Source organism: Balaenoptera borealis (assembly GCF_965194805.1).
Source record: "Balaenoptera borealis genome assembly, chromosome: 1".
Classification (NCBI taxonomy): domain Eukaryota; kingdom Metazoa; phylum Chordata; class Mammalia; order Artiodactyla; family Balaenopteridae; genus Balaenoptera; species Balaenoptera borealis.
Window position 1 is genome coordinate 159,835,544 of NC_138860.1, and position 22,619 is coordinate 159,858,162.

The following is a 22,619-nucleotide window of genomic DNA, read 5'->3' on the forward strand; positions in this document are numbered from 1 at the left end:
CTCCACCCCCGCCTGGCCTTGGGCTCAAGCCAACAGGCTTCAGATTCCCACTCAGTCATCCACTTTCTCTGTGGCCCTGGGCACTCTCCCAGGAGCCCGGTTTCCTCCTCCGTACAACGGGTATCGCTGCCCTGTAAAACAGGGTCTGACTCAATGGTTGTGCCTTTCTTCTTCTCCTTCCCCAAAGATGGGGGTCTGGGGCTAGGAAGACAGGACAGGAGGTATGAACCGAAAAAAAGTTTAAGCTTTTCTTTGGCACTTGTGAGAACTGGCCTCTGTTCTGGAATTTACAGCTTTGTGACTGCAACTGGTGCCAAGTCCACCTGGCAATGAGTCTGAAAAGTTGTGCCTTCCTCTAGGCTGAGCTAGCCCCACACTTGTGTCTGTGCTTCCCTCTCTGTTGGCTGGGTGCCCTCGTGCAGAGCGCCACCAGTGAAACTGTGCCCGGAGCTTCTGTCCGCACCCTTGGGAAAGTCATGGTTTCTTACCCTCTCTGGGCCTCTGAGCTTCAGTGTGCCCACCTATAAAATGGGGTTCTGTAGCGATTTCTTACGTATTCCCAGAGCTATTGGGAGGTTCACATACATCGTGATGCCTTCCTCAGGCAGTTCTGGGCTCTCAGAAGAACCTCCAGGACATGTTTGCAAGCAGGAGGCGGAGGCTGTAAAATGTGGGCCACACCCTCTTCATGGTCACACAGATCAACATGGGAGTCTTCAGACTCCCACCTGGGCTCTGTTCAGGCCTCTCTTCCTAGGGTCAGCTGAGGCCTCCAGCCTGCAGGGAAGCAGAGCCAGGCCTGGGAGGGCTGGGCCTCAGTGGACCCAACTTTAACAGGCACACTGGAACCATGACGAGGTCACCCAAACGCAAGAGTTCAACAATCTCTAGGCCAAAAGGAATGGCATCAGCATCCTCACAGAGAACAGAGGGCAGCCTGACAGCAGTGGGTGGCTGGGCTGCAGGGCTGGCTCTGGTTTTCACAACCGTAAAGCACGTAGCCTAGAGCGAGTGCCTGATAAACGTTCGCTGCTATTATTAATGTTAGGATTATTACTAATACCACAGCCTTCCTGGTCTCCTGAGAGATCGGGGTACCCACTAAGTGCCAGGCCTTGTATGGGCACTGGGGCCACGATGGAGCAAGACACAGGCTCTGCTCTCAGAAGCTCGTAGGAAAGTGGGCAGGACAGATAGTTTGGTAGGTTTTATAAGGGGAAAGTATAGGAGGCTGGTGGAGATGGTCTTAACACAGGCTTGCTGGGGCTGGAAGTCAGTGAGGAAAGTTTTCTAGGCAACCCAAAATTCACAGTGTAGTTGTTATTGTCTCCATTTTTCTGATGCAAAAACTGAGGTTCAGAAAGGGCACACAGCTGTTCACTGATGGAGCTGGGACTCTAACCCAGGGCTGCCTGGCTCTAAAGCTGGAGCTTTTCCACCTACAGCACCCCAGGTATGGGCCCCTTCTTCCTGGCCCACTCCTAGGGAGTCTTTCGGGATCCTGGGCAAAGGGTGAGCAGGGGCCTGACCATGATGGGCCTTGAATGCCAGGCCAGGGAGTCTGGGCTTCCTTCTGAAGGTTTTGGGGCAGCCACTGATGGCTTTTCAGGTGGGGAGGCAGGTAGAGGTGGCATGGCCTGGGAGGCTATGGAGGTGTGAGAGTTTGCCAGAAGAGGTGGCCTTGGATGTGAGGCGCCCAAACAACCCAGACCCACTCGCCACCCGTAAGAAATGATGTGGGGTGTTGGGGTGCTGGGGAACCAAGGCCACAGGATTCAGGTGGGGGCCCGGGGCGATCCAGAACCCCAGGCTTCCAAGAGGACCCCAAGATCCAGCAGCTTCGATGCAGGAGAGGAGGGAGGGGGTCTGAACTCACACCTGGGCCCAGGCTGGGCCAGGGAATTGGCAGGGGAGGGAGGGGTGTTGGTTCCCATTTCCCAGGGGAGAAGTCAGAGGTAGGGTTGGGTAGGGCAGGGCCCAAAGTGCTAATGCCTAGGAGCCGTTTCCTCTTTCCCACAGTGTGGAGCTACATCACTCCCACACACCCACTCCACCCCAGCCTTGCAGCAGGTAAGCCCCGGCTAAGGGGTTATGGGAGAAAGAGGCTTCAGGAACCAGAGGCCCCTCCCATTACCCCCAATCCCACTGTAACTTAGGAGGGGAAAGACTGAAAAGCCAAAGGGAGCCAGAAACAGGGCTCCTGCAGCCCACAGCGGCCGCGCTGAACCCCATCCTTCATGCTAAACCAAACCCCGGTGCAGCCCGAGCCCTGCACTTCACCCCAGATCCAGCCCCAGTCATAAACCTGACCCCACCCACACCTCCAACTTACACTGCAGACTCAGCTCCCACCTTAACCCTACCACAGAACCCTAAGCTAACCCCAAACCAACCTCCGTGTCAGCTACAATCCCCACATCGACCCACTCCTAGCTGCACCCCTGATTCCAAGCCTAACCGTGACACTTACCCCACGCCCGAGCTCAGCTCCATCCTGACCCTGACCCAAACCCCAATCTGAGTCCTAACTTGAACTCCTATCACTATCTGCTACTTCATCTTGCCCTAATGTAACTCCAGTCCCAGTTGGTAACCTAAGACTGATCTTAACCCAGCTTTCACCCTAACCCAGCTCAAGTCCACCCAACCCCAATTCCAACCCCAGCACCAGCCTCAACTGCACTCCTGATCTCTACCTGTGCTCACCACCATCCCAATCACAATACATTCTACCCTTATGTGTATCTCTAGCCTCACCCTCAACCCAAACTCCATCCATAACCCTAAGGTACCCTATCCCATCCCTAACCCTCTGCTGGGGCTCATTCCCACCCAGCTCTCAGCTAGCAGCGGCCACCATGTGGCTGGACTGGACATGTAGATTTCAGCGTACACATACACACACCTCGCATATACTAACACACTTCAACTTACACACATTCCTCAGTGTACACACACACACTAGAAAAGGGAGGGAATCTTAGTCTGGTTCTGAGGACTAGCCTGAGAGGGCAGGTTGACCAAGTGTTTCCTGCCCCTCCCTTGGGCTGAACCCCTTTGAAGGTCCCTCCAATTTCCCCTGCAGTGACTCTCCCCATCCAGGGATTCCCACCCCCATCCCTTTCTTTGGAGCCATCCAGGCTTGCAGCCAGATTGGTTTGTAGATTAGAACAAAGCAGCTCCCAGGGCTTCCCTTTCTCCGTGTCCTGGAGGCTCTGCTCACAAAAGAATACAATGAACACACACTATGCGGGGTACAGTCCTCATGGGGGTCAGAGTCTAGAGGGGCAGAGACACACACCCAAGTAATCCAACTCAACAATATCCCCAGTAGGGGAATGTATCTGGTTCTGTGAGAACAAAGAGAGGTTATTTAGCTGAGGATGCAGCGGGGGTTATTGGATCTGGGCCTTAAAGTTTAAGTAGGAGTTCACCTAGTGACAAGGAAGGAAAAGCCTTCCAGGCAGATGGAGTAGCATATTCAAAGGCAAGGGTGCTGGGAGAGCTGAGCCTGGCAGGAAAGGCCAGGGTGGGGGAGGTTAGGCTGAGTTAGCTGGGGGAAGCAGAGCAGAAAGAGGAGGGACACGGTGCGGGCGGGGGGTGGGGGGATGGTTAGAAGGGCAAGGGAATCAGGAGGGAGTGGGGAGAGCACATCCGAGGATGATCTGAGGCTGCAGGACAGGCAGGACAGCAGGCCCAGCACCGGATGAGAACAGGCTATGGCTCAGATGGGCAGGTGGTCTCCAGAGGGCCCAACGGGTGCCAGAAGCTGTTGTGGCTGTTGATCAAAGTAATAATAACTGAAGGATCTTTTACTGAGTGCTTTCTGTATGCCAGGCATTGAGGTAAGCATTTTTATAACCTCATTTAATTCTCAAAATAACCCTACGAGGTACGTCCCCAGAGAGGATACAAGGGGTCCTGATGTTCAGAGAGGGAAACAATTTGTCCAGATTCACACACACATAGGAATGGGGCAGTAGGTGGGACTCGAACCAGGCCCGTGGATGGCAGAGCTGAGTCCTTCCTCAAAGTCACAGTGGCCAAACCTAATGCCTGCCTTGGTAATCTCATTTCTTTTTTTTTTTTTAAATTATTTATTTATTTTGGGCTGTGTTGGGTCTTTGTTTCTGTGCAAGGGCTTTTCTCTAGTTGCGGCAAGTGGGGGCCACTCTTCATCGCGGTGCGCGGGCCTCTCACTATCGCGGCCTCTCTTGTTGCGGAGCACAGGCTCCAGACGCGCAGGCTCAGTAGTTGTGGCTCACGGACCTAGTTGCTCCGCGGCATGTGGGATTTTCCCAGACCAGGGCTCGAACCCGTGTCCTCTGCATTGGCAGGCGGATTCTTAACCACTGCGCCACCAGGGAAGCCCTGGTAATCTCATTTCTTAACACTTGAAGCCCCCTGGCAACCTCCTCCTCCCCCCAGGCTCAATTACTCACATTTCCTTGATTATTCCAGGCCTATTTCACCTCCCTGCTGTCTCACATGTAGTGTCCTCTGCAAGAAATGGCCTTCTACCCTCAGCCCCTTCTCTAAGAAAATTTCCACCCATTCTCTAAAGCTCCTTTGGGAAAGCTTCTTGAACTGCCCCGCCCCTTGGCTGGTTGAATGTCCCCTCCATTCCTCATGCCCACCCACTCCCCTAATCACCCTGCATTGCCACTGGGCCTCCCTCTTTAAGGGCTGGGCTGGGTCTGCAGCCCCACCCTGGTGCATGGCCTGGCCCAGAGCCATCAGTGAGTGTGAGTGGTTGGTCCTGAATGCAGGACCCAGCCCAGCTGTGGGTTAAAGTGGGAGCCCAGGGAGGGGCTGGGGCTCTGACGGCCTCCCCCCCGACTGCTTTCTTACCAGACAGGGCTGTCTTGAGCCTTATCTGATTAGGGTTAAGTTGACAAGCAAGCAGATGAGACACTGGCAGACTCCTGGGTTACTCAGTAACCCTGCCCTCTTTTAAAGTCCCACTGTTTTCCCCTGGCATCCAGAACAAAGCACTCTTCTCTCTTAGGCGCTGCTGCCATGAACACCCTCCTGCTCTCTGCACTGTGCCTCCTTGGGGCCTGGGCCGCCCTAGCAGGGGAAGTCACCGTGAAGGTAAGTTCTCTGTCCCTACTGTGGCCCAGCTGGCTCTCTATGTCCAGGGCCCAGGGCCTGTCCCCTGATAGAGCACCCCTCTGGGGATGGAGTTGGGGGGTATGTCTAAGGCGTGACTCTTCCCCAGGGACCCCCTTCTCAGTCCTGCCTCTTACGCCTTCCTCTTCAAACTTGGAGAAAGAACATCAGGTACAGAAAAGAGAAACAATTTGGGAAAGGCAGGTGATTAGCCAATGTACAGAGTGCCTGCCATGACCAGGTTCCTCCAGTATGTCACTGCGACGCCAGGATCACCGTGGCAAGAGGGATTATTAGTCTCATTTTTCAGAGGAGTCAAATAGAGTCTCAGAGAGATTCTGTAACTGGGCATGGGCACATGGTTGGGAAGTGAAGGAGCTTGATTCAGTTCCAGACCTTCCTCCTCAGCCAAAGCCCTGGCCTGGGTCTCAGGAATCACCTGGGCAGCCTGGAGGTCCTGACGGAAGGGTGTGCCCATCGGTGTGGATGCTAGCCGTAGGCCAGCCTGGTACTCATCGGGGGCCCCATTCTATCACAGCCAGGCCCCAGGAGGCCTTTTACTGCTTCTCAAACATCAGCCAGGCAGCAGCCTGGAGCCGGGGGCCAGGGGATCAGCCCACGCTGCTCTCAGGCAGGGGTGAAGACAACTGGGGCACAGCCACGTGGATTCAGGATGCCTGAGCCTTGGTCCCAGCTCTGTGCCTCTCCCTGAAAATCAGCACAGTGGCTCCCACTAATGGGCACCTATTGTGTCCCTGCCGCTTCAAATCTGTCTTCTCCATTCCTCATATAACAGGCAGACCCCAGGATCCCAGAGTGTAAATGACCTGTCCATGGTCGCAGAGCAAAACCAGGATTCAAGCCCAGTGTCTGGCTCTGAGCTCTGACCACCTCATATTGCCCCGCAGTGGAGCACCTGGCTCCCGCGTGCCGCAAACACTGTTTGAGTGCCACCGGGGCTGGAGAGGGGGCAGTCCTCGGGGAAGCGGCCAGGGAGCAGGCTGTAGCCTGGCCTCACACCCTGGACATGTCTCTCTCAGGATGGAAAGTTCTCCTTTTCTCTGGAGTCAGTGAAGAAGCTCAAGGACCTCCAGCAGCTCCAGGAGCCTGGGAGGCCTAGAAATACTGGTGGATCCCTCGTTCCCATCCTCTGCAGCTCCCCGAGTTTTCCCGAAGAACTCAAGCCTCTCTGCAAGGAGCCCAATGCCCAGGAGATCCTGGAGAGGCTCGGTGAGTAACCCCCTCTCTGAAGGGCGGGGCCCAGGAATTCCCTGATTGGTGGCACTTGAAGGAGAGATGTGTTCTGATTGGTGGGATTCCGAGGATGCGCTCTGCTCTGATTGGCGGGTTAAGCCCTCTGCTGTGCGTCCTGGTTTGTCTGGTCTCAGCTGTAACGCCTTTCTGGGTAGGCTCTCCGCCCTGATTGGCTGGCTTGCAGTACTTGTGTCCTGGCTTGGGGTGGAAAGTGCAGATGGTCCGAGAGGACAGGCCTGGGTGGCGGTTGTTCAAACTCTGGCCCAAGGGAGGGCGGGAGCTTTGGGCAGAGGAAGCTGCTTTCATGGGGCCCCGTTTCTCCTGTCCAGAGGCCATTGCCGAGGATCCGAGCACGTGTGAGATCTGTGCCTACGCTGCCTGTGCTGGATGCTAGGACGGCGGGTGCTCACCACCTTCTGTCCCTCCCCCGCAGGCCGCTCTCCCTCCTCGCAGCTCCACCTACCCAGAATGGAGGAGTGACGAGAGGGCAGCCTGGGGAGGCCCAGCCCCTGCCCCCGGTGCTTTCCAAGATCCACCCCCACCCACGGCTAATAAACCAGATTCCAGAGTCCTCCTGGTGTTGCTTTCATTCCTTCTTTCATCCCACTTTATGGATGCCTACCCTGCCCTCGCCAGCTCAGGGTTTAGTGTGCTAAGTGCAAGAACCCTGCTCTTCCTGCTAAGCCAGCATCGGTACTGCCCCCCACTCACAGACACCGAGGAGACTTGAATCCAACGACCACCAATGGAGGAGGGGGAACTTCTGCTTTTCTTTCATGATCCCTAAGCCACATGTGAGCTCCTGTACTGGTTTGGATGACCAACACAAGCACTGAGGGGCTATGAGATCAGCCCCTGGCTGGAGAGTGTTCAAGGGGCCTCAGAATCTGGCCCCGTCCTGACCACTTCAGCACTGCCTCCTGCCCTCTCCCCAGGGTCCACACCGCAAGCCATAGTTCTCACTATGTCCTCTGCTCCTCTCACCCCTGCTCACCCCTGATCTCTTGGGAGATCCCTCCTCCCAAGGTTGCAGGGGTGCTTGATGAGATGGCTGGTGGGGTAGAATTATTTAATGCTCCTACTCTGGAGCCAAACTCTCTCGGTGTCAGTCCAGGCACTGCTTGTTACCAGCTGTGTGACTTTGGGCAGGTTACTTAGCCTGTTCTCTCCCCTACTTCATAGGGGTGAGTGAAGATTAAATGAGGTAATACAGGGAAAACTCTTAGAGCTCCACCGGGCCCAGCGTGAGTGAGCACTGTGCTGATGCTATTATTATTATTATTATTAATTATTATTTCTGCCTAGATGGCTCTGCCTTGTGCCTGGCACATAGCAGGTGCTCACTCAGTGGCAGTTCCCATTATTGCCTCCTTCCCAGGCAGGTGGGAGACGAGGCCAGATGGTGAGTGGGCTCAGTTTAGACTTGAGAGTTGGTACTGGGGAGGCACAGAAGGGTGAGGGGCACTGTGGGAGCAGCGCTGCAATGTTCCTCTGGCTTGGTGGGCATGGAGAGCCTGCAGGCTGCAGGGCAGGGAGGAAGCTCTGGCCTCGCTGGGGAGAGAGGATGGGGACGGGGAGGGAGGCAGTGATGATAGAGGGGTGGGAGGGGCCCAGAGAGACGCAGGAGGCATTGCAAAGGCGCCTAGCCAGACTTGCCTGCGGGGGGGAGGACAGGAAGGAGCCAGAGCTCCGAGGGGCGTGGCCTGGGAGGCTGGGAGGTTACAGGACGATTGAGCACAACTGGGCAGGCAGGAGGGGCAGCTGGTCTGGGGGAATCCACCATGGCCTTGGCCCTGGGAGCTGAGTTCAGAGGGTGTGGCCCCTTTGTACCTGGCTTTTCTCCTCTCTGGCTGCCCGGGACAGAGGCCGGGGAGGAAGCCAGCCTGCGGAAAGCCCTTCTCCCAGGAATTCCCAGTCTGGCTCTTGGCCTTTAGTGGAGCACCGAGGGCCCCCGGGGAAATGCGGTGCCTGCAGGGCATCCTCCCTTGGGTGTCATTAGCTGCAGCTGGGCCTGGACTCACAGGGAGGCCGTAACATGATGGTTCAGAGCATAGGCTCTGGCCCAGACTTCCTGGGAAGAAGCCTGCTTTGCCACTTTGCTGAGCCTGTGACCCGGGACTAATTAGTTCTCTCTGCACCTGATCTCCTCATTCGTAAAGGTAATACGAATGGTACCTGCTTCACTGAACTGTTGTGAGGACTCGGCGAGTTAATACCTACAAAGAATTGAGAACAGTACCTAGGGTATAGCAAATGCTCAATAGATGCTGGTATTATTAATATTCCTTAGGGCCACCAGGATGGAGACAGGGAAGGAAGGCCTTCCATATGGAGCTGGCCAGGCAGTCCTGGGGAGCCCAAGAAGGAGGGTAAAGGTGAACTCAGGCAGGCCCGGGGACAGAATCAGCCCCGAAGGGGCACCATGTGGTTCCTCCCTCCACCCCCTCCACCGCAGTCCCACCTACGGGAGGGAGCCCCCCGTCCTCCCCCCAGACCCATCAGGAGCACAGAAGCTCTGGCTCTGCAGCTGGGCCAGGCCTTGAGCTCAGCTTGGGGGGTCAGGTGGATCTGGGTGCTCTGTGGCTTCCCAGCCCTGTGATCACGGGCGACTCATTTCCACCCAGAGCCTCACTCCTTCGATATGAAATAGAGCAACTCCTCAGGCAAGGAAACCAGGAAAATACCTGACTCAGGAGTCCAACCCACCCAGCTTCCTAGGCAGCTCTGCCTATGGCTCCTGGGGATGAACAAATGGACACCTGACTCTGTGTGTAGGTGGGGAATCTTTATTCAGCAGCAGGGCTGCCTCAGGGGCCAAACTCTCCTCCAACCGTGGGTCCAACTGCTTTGTGCCAGATCCAGCTGCTCGGGTCCTGCAGGGCGGGGTGGGGGGCGGGGATGACCGTGGTGGCGGGGACCCCCAGAGCCTGGATGGGGGTGGGTGCTGTGAAGGCAGTGGGCTGGGGGGGGGCACGGTGTCCAGGGTGGGCTCAGGGCACCCAGGCCATCTTAGCTGCAGCCAGTACAGGCAACATTCACGCACAGCTCACAGTCATCAGCAGCGATGTTCCCTGGGCAGAGGAGAAAACTGGTCAGCTGAACCTGAACCTGAAACATCTGTGGTCCAAGGAGCCACTGACCAGGCAGCCAGAGAAGGCCTGCTTCTGAGAGGGTTTGAGGCAGGGGCCTGGCATCCTTCTCATAGATTAAGAGCAAGAAAGTTTAGAAGAAGCGTGAGCAGCTTGGGCTCAAGTCCCAGGTTCTGTCCCCCTAGCAGTGCCTGGGCAAGTCACTTAAACTCTGTGCCTGAGTTTTCCTGCCTGCTCGACTGTATCAGCCTGACAGAGGGGTTGTGAGGAGAGCTTGCAGGCAAAGGGATTGACCCAGGGCCTGGCACTTAGTAGGTGCTCAATAAATACTAGCTACTAGAGATTATCATACTAAGTGAAGTAAGTCAGAGAAAGACAAATATCCTATGCTATCACTCATGTGGAATCTAATTTTAAAAAGTTACAAATAAACTTATTCACAAAACAGAAACAGACTTAACAGATGTCGAAAACAAACTTGTGGTTACCAAATGGGAAGAGTGGAGGGGGAGGGATAAATCAGGAGCTTGGGATGAACATACACACACTACTATATATAAGGTAGATAACCAACAAGGACCTACTGTATAGCACAGGGAACTCTATTCAATATTCTGTGATAACCTATATGAGAAAAGAATCTAAAAAACAATGAATAGATGTGTATGTATAACTGAATCACTTGGCTGTACACCTGAAACTAACACAATATTGTAAATCAATGATACTCCAATAAAATCAAAAGAAAAAAAGAAAAAAAAATACTAGCCAGTTGCCGCATTCTCCTGGCCAGCTGTTTCATCCCTCACATTTCAGCTTAGATGTCACCCCGTCTTGGAAACCTTTCAGATCCTGTTACGTAACAAGGAAGAGCCAAATCTGACTACATGTTGGATCTGTTGTTTCTTTTACTTTATCCTTTGCTTTCTGCTGCTTTTGTTCACTAAAAGGATACTGTCTATACATAATGGCCTGCCTTGGGGAACCCTGCCCCTTTATTGTTCAGGGACGCATCCTGACCCTGTCCACCCTGTGGATGGCTGCAAGAAAGAAGAAATTAACACATCCCCTCCCAGAGGCTGGCCATTCCAAGGGACATTTGCAAAACTTATGGCCTTTTTACTTTACTTCCTCATCTCCTCCCCCTCTCTGTTCTATAAAAGAAACTGGCACCCAAACCCCGATATGATGGTTTTTTGGAGACCTTAGTCTGCCATCATCTCGGTCTGCTGGCTTTCCAAATAAAGTTGTATTCCATGCCTCAACACCTCGTCTCTGATTTATTGGCCTGTCGTGCGGTTGGACTCAGTAACACTTATGCCACCGTGGACGTGAGCCATCTCTCTCCCGTGTCCCCACTGTGCCTCCCCCATCATCCCACTGCATTGCAGTCATTTTTGTGGGTCTGTTTCCTGTGTCCCCTTCCCCCCAATCTGTGTAGTCTTGGAGGTAGGCTGATCACCCCGTCCAGGTTGCCGGGGACTGAAGGAGTTCCTGGCATGCCTGATTTCAGTGCCCAAACCGGGTAGGCCAGGGGCTTGAGTTTCTTGAATCTCCCTGTTCTCAGCCACTGAGTGTTTAACAGAAACCACAAGAGGTAGAGGAGCTGGGGTGTGGGAAGGAGAGAGAATGAGGGGCAGGAGGCTTGCCAGGGGTGGGGGGACTCACTCAAGGCCTGGAAAATGCTGTCCGCTTCCTTGGAGGCACAGATGGGCTGGAGGTCCAGTGGCAGGGCCGGGTGGTGGCAGACGGAGGGCTGGGGGCTCTGGGTTTGCAGGCCAGGGCTGGGCACCCATTGCCCCTCCAATTCATTCAGCTTCTTCACCGATTCCAGTTGGACCTGGAAGCCTTGGTACTGGGGGAGGAGGGAGAGGAGATGGGAGGGCATCAAAACCTGAGCAGGAAGGGGGTGGGACACTGCCAGGAGACCAGGGTTCCTCAGGCCCCCCAGAGCTTCCCTGTTCTCACGGAGTGGGAAAGTCAAGGTCATACTCGGAAGACTGCCTGCGTGGAAGGTGGTGCCTGGCACTTCACACCCCCGTGTCACAGGCTAACTGGGAGATGAGGTCGAGCAGGGCTGTGGAGCACATTGGTTCAAGGCGTGGGCTTTGAAGGCCAGGGGACTTCGGTTCAAATCCTAGCTCTTCCCGACTGGCTGACCATCTCTTCCCCACTCTGAGCCTCATCTGACAAATGGACATAATCAAACTCCACTGCTCTCTGGTGCCTGGTACCCAGGGCACCCTCGATAACTGCATGATTGCCCTTGAACTGACATGGCAAAATGATGGCAATGCCTAGTCTAGCCAGCTGGGCTCCAAAGCCAAGGCTGCAGGGGGAAGCTGACACCGCTCCCCAGGATTTCCTTATTCCTTCCCAAGGAGGCCCCGCCCAGAGTCAGGAATGTGCCGCCCAGGAGCCCAGCGGCATCCTGCCACACCCACACGCAGGTCCTGTTTCCAGAAGACTCCTTCTGTCTCACAGCTGCCCTGGAAGGAGACCCAGATTCCCTGCTGTCTTCTCTCTGGGCCTTTGCATATGCTGTGCCCTCTGTCTGGAGCAGTCGGTGACCTCTGTGCCTGGCTACCTCCTGCCCATCCTGCAATGTCAGCTCGAGTTACCGGCCGGGGCAACTTTTCCTGGTGACCCTCCACCCTCCTCCCCATACATGGGTGAATACAGAGAGTTGTGGGAGCATAAAAGAAGTCTCCCTGCCCTCTGGGCTCTTCAAGGGCAGGGATCACGTCTTCCACATCTGATCTCTGACTGAGAGGGACATTTGAGGAGAGCAATGCTGAATGACCATAATTTATTGTTATTATCATCACCGTCATAGCCACCATTGGCATCCCAGCTGCTCCCCCCCACCAGCTGTGTCCCTGGGCTGTGATTGGGTGTTGGGCTGAGCCCTGGGTCCTCAGCTATCCTCAGTGAATTGCCCAGCATTCCCTCTCCATCCCAGCCTCTCACCATGGGGACCTTCAGGACAAACCTGGATGTAGACTGACTGTGCGCCCTGCAGCAGTACCAGGAAAACCGCAGCAACCCCACACAGCAGCAGCCCTGACACCACCCTGCGAGCCATCTCGTTCCCTCTGTGTCTCGCCACCGTCCACCAGGCTTCCACTTGCTTCCCCAGCTGGCAGCTCTTTATAGGCCAGGTTCCAGCTCCCTGGTCACTCATTAACTGGCCAGCCAGGGTGGGGTTGACAGCTGGCTGGCATCCTGACAAGCCCAGAGCCCATCCCCGGGAAAGGGGTTGGGGATGATAGAGGTAAGGAGGCCCAGAGCACACTGGAGCATGATGCAGTGTTAAGCGCATGCCTTGCGCGCAAGACAGCGAGCGAGTGGGATGAGAGGGAGGCCATTTCACAGACAGGGAAAGTGAGGCTCCAGAGGTAAAGTGCCTTGTCCCAGGTGACAGAGCTAGTTGATAGCAGAGCAGGTCCTCAGGCATCTGACCCAGCTCAGCCTAGGGTTCTTTCTCAGGTCAAAAGGTGCAGACAGACAGGTTGGTCCAGGGCAAGGTGCGCAGATACAAGGCTGACCTCAGAGTTCTCCATGCCCTCAGACCCATGCCTCTCCCACTCCCCTCTCCCCAGTTCTATTTAAGAACCATCATTCTGATCAGTCCCTGCCCAGGCCCTCAACCTGTCTCTGCCTGCCATTTCCCATGGTGATGGGTACACTCAGGCCAGGTATTGTCCATCTCACCTGTCGGTGCCTTTCAGAAGCCAGTAGCCTACCCCAGTATGGAGGAAAGCGCACCTGCCTTGGAGACAGATTGACCTGGGTTCAAAACCTGATCCCGCTGCATCTGCGTGATCTTGGCAAGTCACATCGACTCTGACTGAGTCTTAGTTTTCTCTTCCATCAAATGGGCATAGTGATAGAATCCACCACAAGAGGTTGCTGTGAGAGTGATGGGGCTGGGCCCGCCTGAGCTCGTCCTCGTCTGGGGGTGACTCGTGCTGTCACAGGTCCCTTAATTTCACAGTTGCCATTTGGGGCAGTGCATGACCTACGACCTCCGTGATTGAAGGTTGGGTCAGGGAGAAGTGGGCAAAGTCTGCAAGGGCGTCATCACCACTGCCAGCCCAGGCAGCTGTCAACAGCATCCATCCCAGGGCTCTGCTCTGCCAGGCACAGAGCCTGGCATGCAGTAGGTGCCCCATGCATAACATTGAATCGAAGCCCAGATAGTCCATCTGGCTCTCCAACCTGTGGCTAAAATCTGATGTCATTGTATTCCCTAAGACTGATCCTCCTTGCACGAGCCTAATCCCATCTCGTGCTTTTGCTGCTGCTTTCCACCTGCCTGAAATGCTCATCTCCTTCCTTCTTTTCTTGGGGGATGAAATGAAAAAAGCTTGAGTGAACTTTGGTATTTCCTTTGTCTTGCTTTGAATATGGACTTTGACCTTTACTCTTATGAGTATGAAGAATTTAATAGACTTTCTTACGTGATTTCATATCTGTAAACTGAAATAACTGTCAGTAACAATAACTCTCTTTTCTCTAATATGCAGGCGCCATGCTGTTCTATGGGCATAATCCCATTCAATCTGATGGGACAGTGTAATAATTGTCTTCATTTTATAGATGAAATTCATTTTACAGGCCCAACAAGTTCAAGCACTGTGTGAGCAGCAGGTTTTCTCTCTGGAATTCTTGCCTCTGCTCAGCTTATGGTAGAAGGAACACAGGCCTTGGATGTAAGAAGATCTGGGTTCAAGCCCAGACTCCAGCACTTCTCACCTGTGTGACCTTGGGTGGCTTCTCCAAGCCTCCATTTCTTCATCAGTAAGTGGAGGAAGTAATGGACAACCTCACAGTGGCTATTGTGAGGAAAAACTGGACAGTCCCATCCCAAAGGAACCTGTGACTCTTCCTTTCCCCAGCGTGTGCCTGGCCTGTGGGGGCCATGTCGTGAGTGGTGGTTTCCCTGCCTCTCCTTCCCCATGCAGCCCTCCTTGACAGGCCCCATCTCTGAACCTGCAGATGGGACACTTCTGATCTTCGAATCCCCAGTCCTTGCTCTCTCCACCAGGCAAGCTCAACCCCACTGGCCAGACACCAAGAGACAAGGAACAAGCCTGTAGGTTTGGAGGCCCCGGTAGCCATGGCCTTCCCTCCTCTGTCTTTCGGCTCTGCCAGCCAGGGCCCATCATGTGTCACTCTTTCCCTGGGAACAAAGTGTGGCTTCCCTGTCTGCCTAATCTGACTCAGATTCATATCTCAACGCTGCTCTTCCTAATCTCTTCACCAATGACCTACCATCCATCACGCCACAGATGCACAGACACAAACCCTCGCTGCTGCCCCCTTTCAGCCAGTGTGTGTTGACGTTTCTCAGGGCGCTGCCTTCTTGAGGGACATGGGAAGTGACTGTCATTCCAGCCTCGACTCTGGTCTCTGTGTGGAAACCTCGAACACGGAGGAGAGTGGGTGGCACTTTGCCTCTGTGTGTATTTGGGCTGCTCCTCTCTCCGCACTGGACTCCCTGCCCAGTGCCCACTGGCACGGTACATCCCTGCCCCCAAACTGACCATTTCCCAGCAGCATTTGTCACACCTGACCACTCCATCTTTCTTGGAATAAAACACCTTCTCCACTTGGCTTCTGGGACACACGCTCTTCAGATTTTCTGCCAATTTCATTGGCCCATCTTCTCAGTTTCCTTTGTTGTTTTTTTCTTCTCTTCTTGACCTCTAGAGCTTAGAATGCCCCAGGGGCTCCAGGGCTCAGTCCTTGGACCACTTTCCTCTGTCTATAGTCACCCCCTTGGAGATCTTATCCAGTCTCAAGGACTTTAGTGCCATCGGTACCCTGTTCACTCCCTAGCCTGATCTCTCCCCTCAGCTCCAGACTCATTTATCTACCACCTCAGCATCTCCCAGAACAGGTGAGGGTACTACATTCACTCAGTTGCTCAGGCCAAAAATCTGGGGGGTCATCCTTGATGCCTCCCTTTGTTTTCATTGCCAAATTCAATTCATTAGCAAATCCAGTTGGCTCTACCTTCAAAATATTTCTAGACTCCAACCATGACTCATCATCTCCATTGCCACGGCCAAGGTCCAAGCTATCACCATGCATCACTGGTCTCGTGGATTCTTGTAACACCCTTGTATTAGTCAGGATTCTCCAGAGAAACAGAACCAATCCTGTTATATATTTATATATATTCTATCTATCTTCTATCTCTGTCTAGATTTATTTTTTTATTAAATTTAATTAATTAATTATTAAAAAAATTGTTATTGGAGTATAGTTGATTTACAATTCTGTGTTAGTTTCAGTTGTACAGTGAAGTGAATCAGTTATATATATATACATATATGCACTCTTTTTTAGATTCTTTTCCCATATAGGTCACTACAGAGTATTGAGGAGTTCCCTGTGCTATACAGTAGGTCCTTATTAGTTATCTATTTTATATATAGGAGTGTGTATATGTTAATCCCAATCTCCCAATTTATCCCTCCCACCCCCTTACACCCCTGGTAACCGTAAGTTTGTTTTCTACATCTGTAACTCTATTTCTGTTTTGTAGATAAGTTGTCTAGATTTATTTTAAAAGATTGGCTCATTCAATTGTTGGAGCTGGCAAGTTTGAAATCTGTAAGGCAGGTTGGCAGGCTGGAAATTCAGATGCAGTCATGAGTCTGAATTTTGCAGGACAAGCCAGCAGGTGGGAAACTCAGGCAGGGTTTCCATGTTGCAACCTTGAGGCAAAATTCCTTCTTCTTCTTTGGGAAACCTCAGTCTTTCTAAGGCCTTCAGCTGATTGAATGAAGCCCACACACATTATTCACTTAAACTCTACTGACTGTAAATATTAATCACATCTGAAAAAATATCTTCACAACAACATCTAGACTGCTGGTTGACCAAACAACTGGGCACCACAGCCTGGCCAAGAGAGGTCTCCAAACAGATCTCTCTGTATCCACTCTTGCCTGTCTTCAGGCCTCCAGGCGGCAGCCAGAGTGAGCCTGTTAAAATTTAAGTCAGACCATGTCTCTCCTCTGCTCAAACCCACTAATGGCTTCCCACTTTACTCAGGGTAAAATTCAAAGGCTTCCACTGGCCTTCCAGGTCCCTTTGGCTCCCCTTCACATCTCTGAGCTCATCTCTAAAAATTCTGCCCTTCACCCTCTGGGTTCCAGCTACACCAACTTCCTTGCTGTCGCCCAAACTTGCCAAAAGTTGCTTACCTCGGGACTCTGCTCTTTACCCACGCACTTATATAACTCACCTCATCACTCCTTCCAGGTCTCTGCTCATATGTCACTTCCCCAAAGAGATCTTTCCCGACCATCCTACCTCAGAAAGCTTCCCCACCACTCCTGGTTCCCTTAACCTGCTTTCTTGTAGCACCTGTCATATACACACATTTCACTTCTTGCATTTCTTTCACTACTAGAATGCAAGGAATTGGTCTATTTGGTTCTTCCCAAACAATATATGGCACATAATTGGTGCTTAATAACTACCTGATGAGTTGAATAAATGAATATGAGTCAAATGTTAACTCCACCAACCACTAGATGTTTGGTGTTGGAAAATGTCCTACTTCTCTGAGCCTCATTCATCTTGTTTGGCATCTTCTTGCCACATGTAAGGGGCCTGGTGACTGTTCAAAAAATGTGAAGACATTTGTGAACTAGTGTTCCTAGTTATGAAATCATTGTTTATCAAGAAACAAAATCCTTTTTGTGTCGTATGTGCATAGCAAACTCTAGGGTATATAATAATTGAATCCACACATATTTATTGACGGCCTATTATGTTCCAAGCACCATTCTAGGCACAAGGGACACAGCAACCAACAAGACAGACAAAGCCACTGCCCACAGAGCAGTGCTGGTGGCTTGGAAATGGTGGGTTGGGGGTGTGTGTGTCAGAATAGGGATGGTGAGAAGAAGTTGGATTCTAGACATTCGTTGAAAGAGCCCACAGGATTCTCTGTTCCCTTGGATGTGGAGGGTAAATGGGGAGGAGTCAAGGACAACTCAGAGTTGTTCCACGTCAGATGGGGCTGCCACTTACCGAGATGGGAAGCAGGGATGAGCAAGTCAGGTGAGGGTCTGGAGAGTCCAGTTTGGACATGTTGAGTTTGAGATGCCTGCTTGACCTCTGAGTAGAGATATGGTATGGGCCACAGATATACATGTGTGGTCGTCAAGGAGGATCTGATACTTAGAGTCTTGAAACTGGATTGAGAGAGTGACTGGTTGGAGAAGAGGCCAGTCCCAGGGCCGAGCTGCAACAGGGCCCTGCAGTATTTGGAGGTAAAGTAGAGCAGGAGGAACCGGCAAAGCCGATGGAGAAGGAGCAGTAGATGGAGCCCAAAGAGAGGGTTGTGTCTTCAAAGCCAAACGAAAAAGGTGTTTCAGGAACAACAGCATGCTCCCTGGGGTCAAACGCTGGCTCAGCTCTGGTAAAGTGAAGACAGAACTGCCCCTGGATTTAGCTACATGGAAGTGGCTGGTGACCTTGACAGGATCAATTTCAGGAAAGCAGTGGATGTAAACCTGATTGCAGTGGGATCAAGTGAGAAGAGGAGGACAGGAAATAGACACAGTGAGAATGGAGGTCTGGCTCTAGAGCTAGAGAACTTAACTTTCACTTTGAATTAAAGGGTAAAATGGAGAGATGACAAATTTAAAGAAAAATAGGTGTATTGGGTTTAACACATAAGCAGAGTTGATCTAGAAGACCCTGTATGGGGAATTGTATAAACTAAAGTGTGGTGGTTTTCCAGCAGCTTCCCTAATGAAATTTTGGCCCCTCCCTGAAGAAGTGGGTGGCCTAGTGAATGGTTCTATTTTTGCTACGGCCAATGGGAGACTCAGAACCAAATCTGTACCCCAATATAAGTAACTACACTGAACCCCATTCATCCTATGACTTCCCTTTTGACTCAATTCCCCAGTCTACCCATATTGTACTGATCTTGACACACACACACACACACACAGCCCTTTCAGGTTGTATTCTCCCCAGCTCCAATTGTCTTTATGGACTGGGGTTTGGGTAGAGTGTTTAAACACAAATAAGTGGATCAGGGCTGTCCCCTGGTGTCAGGCAGGGAGCACTGCAGGCAGAGAAAGCCGAGCTGCCCTTGTCCTTAAGGCATCCTTCGCTGAGCCACCCCTTGAGAGTTAATGGATGAGGAGACACATACTCTCTGATTTGAGGGGCAGTGGAAAGCCTCTGTCCCCATGTCTCCTCCCAGGGGTGGAGGGTCCTGCCAATGTGACTGTGACAGTCTCCATAAGGGGAAGCGCATGAGGTCGTTAGCGAAAAGCCCCTGCTTGCTGGCTGGTGTCTGCGTCCTGTGGTCTCCAGGCAGTGGGTGCTGAGGTGAACAAGAAGACTGCAGTGGCGAGGGGAGGGAGGAGAAGGTGCAGCCCACAGGCGGGACTGGGGCTTGGGAGCGGCTAAGGGGCAGCCCGAGGCAGCGGGGAGCCGCAGCAAGTGGGGGGACACCTGGGCCTCCAGGGTCTGCTGTTGCCTGAGCTGCGCTGCTCTCTTGGGAGGAGATGGTGTGCCTCTGACCTTGGCTTTTGTCGGTGTGTTTCTGCCTTCCTCCCCCTGTGGTCAAAGGTGTGTGAGCACGTGTGTGCCTGCCTGCCTGCTGTGAGCACGTGTAGATATGTGTGCACTTTGTGTCTATAGGTGAGTGTGTGCGCACACGTGTGGTAGGTGTGTGTGTGTGTGTGTGCATGCGTGTGTGAGAGCATGTGAACACGGGTAGGCTGTCTGCGTCTGTGTGGGCATCTGCACGTGTGAGTGTGGGTGGTGTGTGAATAGGTACGTGTAAGCGTGTGTAGGCATGTGCGTGTGAGCATGTGCATGTTTGTGTCTGCATGAGTGTGTAAGCGGGGGAGTGCGAGTGTGTGCCGGGTGCTGGAAGGGAGGCCTCTCTCTCCTGGCTGCGGACAGGGGCCGGGTGGCCGCCAGGGTCCCTCTGAAGCAGGATTGGGCCCGGGCGCGGGGGCTCGGGGCTGGGAAGGTGGAGGCCGGGCCTGGGGGAGCAGCCTTCGCGCAGCTGCCTGGAAGCCGGGGGATTAACGGAGGACCCGGGAAGGCGGCCAGCCCAGGGCAGCCGGATCCGAATGTTCTCGCGTCTTCAACTCCCCCAGCACCCTCCGGCAGCCGCCCGGATGCTGTGGTTTTGGAGTCAGGCAGAGCCGAGGTCACACTGCTGTGGGCTCTCCAGCAAATCATTCCCTTCACTGAGTGTCAGTTCTCTCGATGGTGACATGGAAACAGCACACTGTGGCGGCGGAAGGGGGACGACGAGGGCACAGCAATGCCAGCGAGTGTTCACTGGGGACTGACGATGGGCCGGCCCTGATCTAAGGGCTCTACCAGCGCAAGCACGCGGCTTCCTCACATCCCCCTCGGTGGCAGAAAGCGTTCCTTTTACCGAGAACACCCGGGCAAGGGAGGTTTTCTAACTCTCCTGAGGACACACAGCTTGTGAGTGGCAGAGCTCCCGATCTGGTGTCATAAGCACTATACACCTGGCCTGTGTGAGCGGTAAGTGGATATAAGGCAGCCCTGCAGTGCTGGGCACTTCGTAGGCCCTCAGTAGCTGTCCCCTCGTCCCCACTACCCTCTGTCCCTCCTAGGAGTTAAAGGCAACAGTTGAGGGAGAGGGTGAGTCCTCTTCACATCCCCCATGAATGCTCCCTCTCAGAAGTTCTGGGAGTCCTGGAATTTGCCAAAGAAATGACCTGGATGTTGGTTCATGTATCCCCACCACAGGCAATGTGACAGTAACAACAACATACTGCTATAGATGTATATACATAATGATTAGATGCAGTCCTTCATTCGGCCAACATTTATTGAGCTTCAGTTCTTTGCTGGGCACCAGGGCTCAGAAATGGATAAGACAGTCCCTGCCCTCAAAGGGCTCATGGTCCATGAGGACAGGTGAGGTCAATGCCGTGTGACAGACACGGGGCGTGGGGAAGCTCAGGAGGTGCCAGGAGCCCCGAGGAGGCCCCACCTGCCTCCAGCTCGGAAGCAGGGGCCCTTCCAGCCGTTTGCTTACATCTCATGCCCGGGATGCTCCTGCAGCCCTCTCCCATGTCCTGCCCCAGCACGCTTCCTCCAGGAAGCCAGCCCAGACCACAGTCCTTCCTCTTCTTCTTGGGAACTTCCGCGGCCCTTGTGCCCCCTCCATGGAACCCAGCCCCTGCTACCTTAATTGTTTCTGGTTTGGGTGCAAGGGACCCGTCTCCACAGTTAGGCTGCATCCCCTCCAGGACACAGCCTCCATCTCACATTCCTGAGAGATCCCAGTGCCCAGGTGGTCCCACACAAGCCCAGGACACACCATCTTTAGCGACGCTCCCGTTGGGGGTTCTTTGTTTGCAGCCCATGGGTTGAGCTGCTGAGGAAATCCTAACTGCTGAGTCAGGGACCCCCGCTTTGCCGAGCAGGATTGAGTTTCATTAAGTGGGGATGAAATACAAATTCCCCACAGCATTCATGGGATTGATGTCCAAGGTGCAGCTGCCATTTATGTTTTGAAATTTGCAGTTGGGGATCATTGTGAAACTTGATTGCTCTGTCTTGGGGACTTCTTAAAGTCCAACTCCCACAATAAGGCCAATCAGACTCAACCATCAAATGTCAAATAGGAGCTAATGAACCATTCACAGGCTGGGGAGAGAAATCAGGCAATCTCTTATTTCAGGATTATCCCTTCCAAATATTGAATCTGAACTGTAAGCAGAATTTGCTATAATTGTGTCCTCCTCCTCACGGGTGTGGAGGATCATTGGCATTCGCTTCGTGTCTCGGCTTTCCAGAGAGAGGCTTGACAAGCCAACCCGCCGCTTTCTAGAGGCACGGGATCCTGGGGTACCGTTCGATAGGGAGCGGGCAGGGGGTGCTGGGAGTCCTCCTGTCCCCCTGACTGAGTCGGTTGAGCTCGATGTTGGCTGGGTGTCCCAAGTGCCTGTGTGGCAGCCTCTTTGTGGGAGAGGGCGGTCAGCATCGAAGGAGGGGGACGCACTCACATAAGCTCCACTGGAAGCCCGGGTGTGGCTTCAGGAGGGTCGCTGGAGCCCAGGGACAAAGGAATGTGTCCGGTCTCTACTCCTTAATCTGTTGCATTGGGATCTGCAAAGGCTAGCACCTCGGCTGCCACCCTGTCGGCTGATGCCCAAGCACATATGCTGTTCTCTGGTGCCCCTTTGAAACATCTGGCTGGGTGAGTTGGGTTATAATAGAGGGTTTGCCATCACTTCTACCTGGGGCAGCACTATGATGCAGGAGGTGTTTACTCTCCTCTTGCTTCCTTTAGGAATTGAGGGTAGCACGGTGGTGAGTCATTCCCTGTGGCAGAGATGGCTGGCTGTCCATCAAAATTTCCTCTCCTCTCTCATACTACACAGTCCTGGATGGAAAGCAGCTATCTGGCCAGCGATATGCAACTAGACTGGGTCACATAACTGGCTTTCATCACTGAAATGTGAGAAGAAAAAATGAGGGCTACTTACAGTTCAAGGCTCTTAAGAGGCAGCGCACCTTCCCCATCCCGATTTCCCCCTTTTACTGATTGGTTTCAGATGGTGACAAGGCTCTACAGGATGGCAGAGTCACAAGAAGGAAAGAGCCCGGGTCCCTGAATCAACACGTTCAGGATAGGGGCTATGTAAATAGAGTGCACTTAATGGTTCATCCTTCCCTGTAGCTATTGTCATGTGAACTCGGAGTACCTCCTGTAAAGGTGGAGTATGTTGGTTAAATCAATGGAATATATATATATATATATATATATATATATATATATATATATATCCCATTGCTTTGGCCAATAAAATGAGGTAGAAGTGATGGTGTGCCAGTTCCAAGCCCAAGTCTTAAAAAATCCTGCATGTTTCTATTTGTTTGCATCTTTGCCATCTCCATATGAACATTTCTGACTGGTCTGCTGGAGAAGAGACACATGGAGTGAGCCAAGACACCCCAGTTGTGCAGCCAAGGCCAGCCTAGACCAGCCTTCAACCAGCAACCCATGAGCTGGTTGAACGAGCTGGTGAATGAGCCCAGCAAGATCAGCAGTGTTATCTCGCCAAGCCCCATCTGCTTCCAGATGCCTGTGCACTAAGCACTTACTGTTGTGTGCCACTG

General features: G+C 53.1%; 2 protein-coding genes across 3 annotated transcripts; one reads left to right on the top strand and one right to left on the bottom strand.

The window, feature by feature from the left end:
* The first annotated feature begins 4,957 nt into the window (after positions 1–4,957).
* GUCA2A (guanylate cyclase activator 2A) lies at positions 4,958–6,937 on the top strand. 2 transcript variants are annotated; one of them, XM_082389599.1, is made up of 3 exons: positions 4,958–5,094; positions 6,153–6,342; positions 6,800–6,937. In XM_082389599.1, exons 1-3 carry the CDS (start codon positions 5,020–5,022, stop codon positions 6,844–6,846), a joined length of 312 nt encoding a protein of 103 aa, XP_082245725.1. In that variant the 5' UTR covers positions 4,958–5,019; the 3' UTR covers positions 6,847–6,937. The 2 variants fall into 2 exon arrangements, with proteins under 2 accessions (XP_082245725.1, XP_082245724.1); XM_082389598.1 differs by having other exon boundaries at positions 4,971–5,094; positions 6,696–6,937.
* A 2,199-nt stretch (positions 6,938–9,136) lies between these two features.
* On the bottom strand, positions 9,137–18,435 carry GUCA2B (guanylate cyclase activator 2B). Its single transcript, XM_082393613.1, has 3 exons — positions 12,448–18,435; positions 11,124–11,310; positions 9,137–9,437 (listed from the first exon to the last, which is right to left on the bottom strand). The coding sequence occupies exons 1-3, from the start codon at positions 12,910–12,912 to the stop codon at positions 9,376–9,378; spliced, it is 714 nt and encodes a 237-aa protein (XP_082249739.1). The 5' UTR covers positions 12,913–18,435; the 3' UTR covers positions 9,137–9,375.
* Positions 18,436–22,619: the final 4,184 nt, after the last annotated feature.

Coding starts and splice junctions, on each gene's coding strand:
- GUCA2A (XM_082389598.1), top strand. CDS start 5,020: ATGAACACCCTCCTGCTCTCTGCACTGTGCCTCCTTGGGGCCTGGGCC. Junction 5,095..6,152: donor CAGGGGAAGTCACCGTGAAG/GTAAGTTCTCTG, acceptor TGTCTCTCTCAG/GATGGAAAGTTCTCCTTTTC. Junction 6,343..6,695: donor GGAGATCCTGGAGAGGCTCG/GTGAGTAACCCC, acceptor TCTCCTGTCCAG/AGGCCATTGCCGAGGATCCG.
- GUCA2B (XM_082393613.1), bottom strand. CDS start 12,912: ATGCCTGAGGACCTGCTCTGCTATCAACTAGCTCTGTCACCTGGGACA. Junction 11,311..12,447: donor CACAGTCAGTCTACATCCAG/GTTTGTCCTGAA, acceptor CTCCTCCCCCAG/TACCAAGGCTTCCAGGTCCA. Junction 9,438..11,123: donor CAGCATTTTCCAGGCCTTGA/GTGAGTCCCCCC, acceptor TCCTCTGCCCAG/GGAACATCGCTGCTGATGAC.